The 8,816-nt window shown below is 45.4% G+C and overlaps 1 protein-coding gene across 1 annotated transcript; it reads right to left on the bottom strand.

The window, feature by feature from the left end:
* Positions 1-2,709: 2,709 nt before the first annotated feature.
* LOC123079623 (probable methyltransferase PMT23) lies at positions 2,710-8,248 on the bottom strand. The gene is made up of 8 exons (XM_044502418.1): positions 7,258-8,248; positions 6,517-6,666; positions 5,950-6,220; positions 5,403-5,513; positions 4,690-4,858; positions 4,172-4,435; positions 3,485-3,679; positions 2,710-3,385 (listed from the first exon to the last, which is right to left on the bottom strand). Exons 1-8 carry the CDS (start codon positions 8,047-8,049, stop codon positions 3,187-3,189), a joined length of 2,151 nt encoding a protein of 716 aa, XP_044358353.1. The 5' UTR covers positions 8,050-8,248; the 3' UTR covers positions 2,710-3,186.
* Between the last annotated feature and the right edge of the window lie 568 nt (positions 8,249-8,816).

Here is an 8,816-nt window from a genome sequence, read left to right as displayed (position 1 = left end):
GGGAGGGGCGGCGACGGGCACAGGGGACGGGGCGGCGGCGGGTTGGTGGGTGAGAGAGAGAGAGCAGGCGTTCACGGCCAGGGGAGGTTAGCGATTCAACGCCGTGCCCGGGTGGGCCCCCTACCCTCTTTGCCGTCAGCCTAGCGGACGGCAAAGAAATGGCAGATGGCAAAGAGCTGACCTAGCCACAGCCCTGCGTCTGTGGGCCCACAAGGTTCTTTGCCGTCGGCCAGCTGACGGCAAAGAACTCTTTGCCGTCCGCGAGCTGACGGCAAAGTACTGGCTGATGGCAAAATAACCTGTGCCATCAGCTATTTCTTTGCCGTCTGCTTTGGAGAAACTGACGGCAAAGAAGCTCTTTGCCGTCAGCTAGCAGACGGCAAAGAAGTGGATTCCAGTAGTGGGTCGGGCAGCACAAGGGTCGGGCGATCTGTAGCTTGTATCAAACTTCTTGCACGAAGGTACGTAAATTTTGTTTCTTGATCATAGAGGGCACAAACATCACAATTGTGATAGCATGGCTTAAAAGGATGATAGACTACTCATATCAATAAGGAATTCCTTATTTTCCAAGAGCACATTCGGAAAGAACTCCAAATTTAAGCATGCTCCGCTTGGAGCAATAGTGAGGACAAAGTGCGTGGGAAAGACTAGTGTTGATCTATAGGGCCAGTCTAGATCCTGCCAGGAGTAACGGACAGTAACCAATGGGTGTGTTCGGGGTGTTACAAGTTGGTATCAGAGTAGACCCTCGCGGTTACACGGATATTTGCGGGTCAGAGGCGCGGTCATGTTGTGCATGGCATTTGTGGCCCATCGTGGCACACGACATGACACATGTGCCAGACTGGACGCACATACGTGTGCCAAGAGGAAACGTTCCTGTCGCTCGACGATGACGTCGCTGCCTTGAGTGAGGGCGTATTTGATAGTCTGGCTTAATAGGACTGATAGACTACTCATATCAAAAGGAATTTCTTCTTTTTCGGGAGCCTGTACGGAAAGAACTTCAAAGTTAAGCATACTTAGCTTGGAGCAATTTCAGGATGGGTGACCGACTGAGAAATTGGTCTCAGGTGCGCACTAGTGAGGACAAAGTGCACAGAAAAAACTAGTATTGATCTGTGGGGTCAGTCTAGATCCACTAGAAATAACGGCCAGTAACTGGTGAGCGTGCTCTCACGTGCCCTAAGCCTGTCAGTGGTAGGCAAACTATTCTGAGCTGAAGTCTACAGAAAGAATTTTACTTTTCTTTCAATCTTGGGCCTCCAGATCAAATGAAGTTCAGGATTGGCAATAGAGCTAATGAACTGGCGGAGTAGGCTGATCTGAAAGTGTACTGCTTAGTCTCCGTCCAGTTCCAGTGGATGGCCTCTCGATCTTCAGTAAGAGTAACATTCTGAACATTTTCCCAAAGCCATCTTTGGTCTTGCAGTTCCCGAGTGAGGGTATGGTTCTTCCTGCGATCCAACTTGAAAAGAGTGAGCGCAAGTTCTTTTTGTGCAACCCCATCAAGCCATTTTGACTTCCAGAAACTTGCACTATGCCCATCTCCTAGGCGTACAGTGGTTGATGCATTGAAAAGCTGCATATCTAATTCAGAGCAAGGCAGTTGCATGCCGAACCAGGGACGAGGTTGAGTCTGCCATGCGAACCAAGCCCACCATACTTTTTGAGGTGCAAACCTGCTGCCAATTGACTGCCACAGTTCTCTTAACCTCCTCATCGCCACCTTTCCATAGAAAGCTTCTTATTTTCTTTCGAAACGGAGGCAAAAGATTTACCGCATCCATTAATTAAGGAGTTTAGAGTTGCTTTTACAAACAAAAGCTTCTCCTTAGCTTATCGATCCTTTTGATTATCCATTTGCTGGGAGCGAACAAGATCAAAAAGTAGATGGTGATAGATGTAAGAACCGAGTTTATCAGCGTAAGCTGGCCCGCTTTGTTCATAAGCTTGCCTCTCCATCCTGCCAGCTTTGCAGCAATCTTATCGATCAATATTTGAAATCAGCACGCGAGTTGCTTGCGAAGGCTAAGGGGAAGCCCAAGGTATTTACAGGGCAAGGAATCAATGGTTTTAGCAAACTCTAAGAGCACCTCCGTGATCAGCTGGTCATCACAGCAAATGGGGAAGGGCGAGGACTTCTTTAAGTTGGTGAAAAGCCCAGACCCACATGCCGAAAGTATTGATTGGGTGGCCTTCATCTCCCGTTTGTAAGGGTTTAAGAAAAGAGCGGCAGCATCGGCGTATAGGCTTACACCGATGGAGGCCAATTTGTGCATGATAGGCTTAAAGATACCAGCTTCAATGACGCACGCGAAGATGCGCTGTAGAGGTTCAATGGCAAGCAAGAACAGGAATTGAGAGAGGGGGTCGCCTTGTTGCAAGCGTCGTCTCGTCGGTGGTAGAACAGCAGCCCAGGTGCGCCATTCTGAATTACCTGGGAGGAAGTGGAGGAAAGCGATATTGCAATTAAATCGTGGCATCTCTGACCAAAACCCACCTCAAGTAGGCAATCCCATCTGACGAAGTCGAAAGCCTTGGCAATGTCCAACTTCAGGAAGATTGCACCTTTCTTGGCCCTGTGCAGACTCTGAATGAGGTTCTGGACATAGAGAAAGTTGTCTTGAAATGCACGCTCAACAACCTGATTCACGAGTACATAAATAATGAAGATAGACGGCACAAGATGGGAGTACTTCGAAGGACGAAATGAAATTTATTGCTGAAATGCAAAATCAGCGAAGCATGGTCCTACAAGACATGCTCCCGTTCCGGCACCCACAAACTTGTTAGCACTAAACTATTTGCTACAGTGGTACTCTATTACTATAGCCATAGGCTTAAGTTGTATTACAAAAAACCTCTGCACAGCAAAATCAAAGGCAAGATCGCACTAACTGCAAACAAATCGAGAAAGATCCTTTACATGGGGGCTGCCTAAGTGTCATCTGTGCCACACAAAGAATCAATGCAATCAAAATTCAAAGAATCAGGTCACTTGGTTTACCAATCATCCGAAAGACAAGCTGGAATCACCACGATTAAGAACTTGTTCTGTCAGGGCACTTCTGTTCACCAATCATCTGAAGGAAAAGCAGGAACCACCACGTGTAAGAACCTGTGCTGTCAGAGTACTTTTGTACCAATCATCTGAAGGAGGAGAAGCATGAATCACCGCAACTAAGAACCTGTACTGTCAGGGCGCCAGAAACTCTTCCTGGCAACAAGAAATTGCCGCCTCATAATAGCGGTCTTGTAATGCAGAGAGCGAAGAACGCGGTCCATTTTTCTGATCATTCCAATATTGTCTTGCAACACAAACCATCTACCAGGTCTAAGTATCCTATCAATTTCCGCTGCTATTTCAATGATATCACACCTAAAACAAAAGCATAGGCATAAGCTTGCTAGCACAACTACAGAAGAATGTTATAATGTACAGTACCGGTTATTCAAGACTCAAGGCAAGCTAGTGTACCTATTTGCGAGGCTCTGAAGGAGATAGCTCATGTGAAGAAGATCATAGGTTCGTGGGTATGTATTAAAATATTCACACCAGTCATGATATACACCAATCAAACCTCTGTTGAAAATGATAGGCAAAGTGTCTGGCTGATCAAAGGGTACAACGTTCATCACCCATAAAGGTCGATCAATGAGTGATGCTGCAAATCTGGAATAAGAAAACAACTTTCATAAATATTTTAACATGAAACAAAGCATGTAACTAGAGTGGTCAACATTTTGAAAGAAATTAGGAGCTGTAAAACCAAAAAATTACTATACTTCAAGCAAACGCAACCAGCCAAAGGAAATCAGGAATCATGTAAACATGTTGTATGTGCTTTAAAGATAGGTCATTAATTTAACAATCTAGTAACAATCAACTAGATACCATTTTTTCTAAATTCATTCCTGAGAACAAGTAAACAACAGTATCCACCTGTCTTCTACAACCAAAAGATTCTCAATAAGGAATGACAAGTACTGGGTGCAGTGCCTTAAATGTGCTCATCAATAGTCAGAATATAAACCAACTAACAGTCTACACTGTTCAGCAAACAAAGGGCAAACATCTTCAACGGGATCAAGCAGAAGCATATATGAATGTCATGACTTGTTAAAATAAGACTATTGCATAAAGGAACAAACTGAGTTTCCTTACCCTCCAAAGCCAGCATTCATGTCCATAACATTCCGAATACTAGACCAATTAACTGCAAATTCACTGGAATATACTTCTGAAATAAGGCCATTCCAGTTTTTTGTATCAGAATCAAAATTTTCTTGAGAAAACCAAGTAGAAGAATTCTCAGATGAAGTTGAAGATCTGATGTTAAGCCTTTCAGGCCAGGATATGGGCCAACTATTTCCTGCACCTGACTTTGACAGAGCAGGCAACAAGAGGCAACTGTCGAGAGGAGTATACCTGAATAGGATGCATTAGAACATTAGTATTTATTATATCACTGGCATAAAAGAACATTACCATAAATATTATCTGATGCCTATATCTCCATAGCCAGCTACTTTCACATGGCACAAATCATACATGGCCCACCAATGCAGCAATCCATCCGACAGAATGATCCTAACCAGTGGTAACTATAAGACTAGCATATATTACAAGCCTGAACTGCATGTGAAATTATATGAACCAAAGGTCATCCGAAGAAAATGTACCATGGAGAGTGGCCATTGCTCCCAGAGCATAGAGGTGGTTCATTATTTTTCCTCTCAGTGTAGCAAGAATTTGAGGTTGGCTTTTGGTAAATAACAACTCCAATCCTATTAATATCCTTTGATTTTACAACTGTCCTCCAGCAGATCGATTTGGTCAGAGTAACCATTGCTGCCAGAAGTTGAACACATCGAATTAGCAAGAAGTTGACCACCACAAATCATAGGATGGATGCAAAATAGACAGGGTTATTAGCCCACAAACAAATTTTTTAGCTCCTAGGTAGTAATGCAAACCTTAGTGGAAATGATGTCCAATTTTTAAAAAGTCTTACCACTTACCACTTGTCTAACTGAAAAGATGATTAGCATTCATATGTCTTGTATAGGTTCAAGCATAATGAACATAATTTTCATACCAATGAACTACATCAACTGACACAGCTACCTCATTGTCTGTCCATTGTTTTTGATGGATTCATGTTCTTAGTTAGACGGTAAGAAACGGTTTTGCATGTTGATATAACAAAATGAAAGTAAACACAAGATCATAATTTTTGTATATGGTGCTATTATATATGCTTAGAGATCATGAAACCTTGTCAGAGACAAATTATCTCTAGTTCAGTAAACATGCATAATTTGTTCAACACTAATAGTAGGCTGAAAATTTATGTTGATAACAATCATTATGATGGGAAAAGATAGATCTTAACCATTCCAGTCATCTTCATCGCTCTTGCCACGTCGATAGACTGGCGTCGCAGACCAGATGTAATATCCTCCAGGCCTGAGTACTCTATTGAGCTCCAACAATGGTTTTCCACCTGTATGCCCCAAGGTAGTAAAATTGTAAATTAAAAATGCTTGCACCAAGCCACCAACTAAAGAAAGCAAGGCCGGCAAAAGAGGTGGATTTGATGCTCCTGGAATCATATGGAACCCATTTTTATTTGCACTTCAAAAATACTCAAGCAATTCATATATTTAGAGCACATAAAGATATGTGCAAATGGAATAATTTGTGCAAAATAATGATAATACATGCACTGCAAAATGAAAAAAAAAATAGACTTAAATTACATAAGATGTGTATTGACTACTAATCAGCATACAGGTAGATCGGATTAAGGAGGAGGCCGGCTCCTGGGCCAAAGCATAAGTATGATCCTGGGAGCAGATTCCTTTCCTCCGCAAATACTGAACCTTGAAAATAAATAGTAGCAAAACTGATAAATAGCAGGAATGGTTCAAAGTACTTGCCATCAGCATACCAGTGGACCCTACACCGTGCACAATGGATCACATCAAATGAATTGTCAGGGAAGGGAAGTTTTTGTGTTCCAATCACTGCCAAAAATGCCGGAATTCCCCGCTCTAGAGCAAATTGTATCTGAGCTTCATGCTCGTCTTTTGGGGCAATAGACATAGTAATGACATTCCTGTCAAGCAAGTATCCACCAAAGCTGGCAACACCACATCCAACATCTAGCACAGTTCTTGCATGAGTTCCCCATTTAATTTGTGGCATGATCTATTGAAACAGAATGACTGCAAGCTGTGAGATATCGCAAACAAAAAGGGGAGCTATTATATTAGCAATACTGAAGTCATAAAATATGAATTTGCACCGATAATCATAGGAATGCACCATGTATTTGATGTTGATTTTAGAAGCATGTCACTGAAACAATGAACTTACGGTGTGCAGTCGTCTTAAAAGTTCAAGTATCACCAAGAATGTGCATAAACACATTTATCATCATAAATACGCAATTCCAATGGAAATTCATGAGTTCAAAAGCAAATAAAGGGCACAAAATAATATACCTGTTCAATGAATCGGATGTATCTGGTCACACCTGCTTTAAATTGAGTTCCACCTCCAGGGAAGACAAAATAATTACCAGACTTCCTAACCCAGTTCTGGTCCTTCTTGTATTCCACTAGCTTTGGGTGAGGAACATTGTTATACCAAATCTGAAATTTGCAAAAGGAGTATGCTATGACAAGGTTAGAAGTCATGTCATATAAAAAAACACGCTCTAGCTTATTGCAAGCTTGAACATAGAAGAATCAGTGCCTAAGTACGTTATTATACATGCCCGAATATCTAGTGGATACACATGTAACCACGTGCCAAAGGTCGTTCGCAAGCAGCAGTTAAAAAGGACGATTCATAAGTATTACCAAAAGGATATACACCCTTCCAACCTGAAACTAACAGTAGGACGGCATAATAGGATTTGAGTATAAAGGGTACAATCCCAACAGAGCCCTCTATTGTATTTGGAGGATGCGCAAATATGCACATTTCTCCTTACAATCAACTGCACTAGCAAACCACACAGCACAACACTATCTCTAATCGGACATAAGATCACAAATTAGCAATATTAAATTACTACTACCGCAAACCACAGCACAAAGCTACCTATTAATTAATCAGAGCATGGGAGCACACATTAGCCATGTTATAAAAATACTGCCGCTACTATACATTGTTCAATAAACAAACAAGCAGCGAAACCGCTTCCTCGCTTACCGAAGAAGACAAGCAGGCATCCTCACCATGTCACGGCTGCGCGGCCAGGGCAGGGGAAGCCGGTACCCCGCGGGCAGCGGCACCAGGCACCTCGACCGCGGCTCCGTGGGGCAGTGCCGCTCCCGGTGCTCCATGTGCCGTATCGACTTGAGCGCCTTGACGGCCTTCACGTTGTCCAGGCACGGTATGTAGTCCGCGGGCTCGACCCGCTTCCCCACCACGCACAATTTCCACGACGCCACCTCCACCGGCTTCTCCTCCCCGCCACCGCCGACGCCGCCCCCCTCTGCGCCTCGCCCACCCGAGACGCCGGTGGTGATCTCCTTTGTGTCGACCGATGTGCTCACTTGTGCAGCGGCAGCGGGCTGCGTGCCGCGACTCAGCTGGGTTGCGTTGGTGTCGGCGTCATCTGCAGTGGCGGCAGCCTCTAGTCGGGGTAGATCGGCGGCGCTGCTGCTGCTCCCGCCAGACGCTGTTCCGTGTGGGGATGCGTCGGCGAGGACCGGAATTGGGGTTCGGGGCGGCGCTGGAGAGGAGACGGGCAATGGGGTTCGGGGCGGCGCTGGAGAGGAGACGGGCAATGGGGTTTGGGGCGGCGCCGAAGCGGAGACGGGCAATGGGGTTTGGGGAGGCGCTGAAGCGGCGCCCCTGGAGAAGGAGGAGGAGGAGGAGGAGAAGCGGGAGGTGGGGGAGAAGAAGAAGGGGAGGGCGGAAGGGGCGGGGCTGAGGAGGAGTAAGAGGGAGGAGAGGAGGATGAAGATGGCGACGGAAATCACGATGGGGCGCTTGCGATCGGAGAGGGCGGAGGAGATGGCCATTTCCTCTGCTTCCCGTGCGGGGACGGGAAGCCGGAGTTGCGGAAAATGAGCGGCAAGGGGCAGGGGGAGGAGGTATATAGATCTCGGGGAACGCCGGTAAGGCGGCCGTCGCCGGGGAAGGAGGTGCGGTGGCGCGGGATGGTTTCAGTGAAGTGAGGACCCACGGGCCAGGGAGGCCAGGAAGGTGATTAGTCTAGCCTAGTCGGCTCTGTTTGTTGCGATATTTTTTGCATGCCGCCGTGTGGGCAATTTTGGTTGGCCATCAGGCCTGAACAGCAGGACCGAGCAGGAACAAGAGCTTCTCCGGGATTTTTTTGTTATTATTATTCACACATGAGTCAGTTTATCAAGATATTTTTTATTGCTTATAGTATTGTCAACACCCCTTCTCAACCCTAGCTGCCGCCGTCAAGTGTCTCCTTCACCTCACGCCGCCATTTTGGTTCCCCTCCTCTCCACGGTCTGGCAGCCTCGTCGGCGCCAAGAGGAGGTATGTTTCTTTTGTCTTTTCCTTAGGTTTCGTTTCCCTGGCGGAATCAACGAGTTAAGGTCGTCGTGTTTGAATAAGGTCTCTCCGGCCTCTCCCTACCTCGATGACATCTGATCTGGCATCAACGAAGGCCTTGTGAGAATTTGTGTCGCCAGATCTGTTCATATATGTTTAGATCTTGGCAGTTGGTGTGATTCGGAGCCAATGCATATAATGCTAAATTCGAGGTGCCGAACTATTATTGTAAAAAGTGTTCGGACTTTGTTGCCGTACTATG

This window comes from Triticum aestivum, chromosome 3D (genome assembly GCF_018294505.1).
Source record: "Triticum aestivum cultivar Chinese Spring chromosome 3D, IWGSC CS RefSeq v2.1, whole genome shotgun sequence".
Classification (NCBI taxonomy): domain Eukaryota; kingdom Viridiplantae; phylum Streptophyta; class Magnoliopsida; order Poales; family Poaceae; genus Triticum; species Triticum aestivum.
The sequence above is the reverse complement of the archived record's forward strand: the minus strand, read 5'-3'. Positions and strand labels throughout refer to the sequence as shown.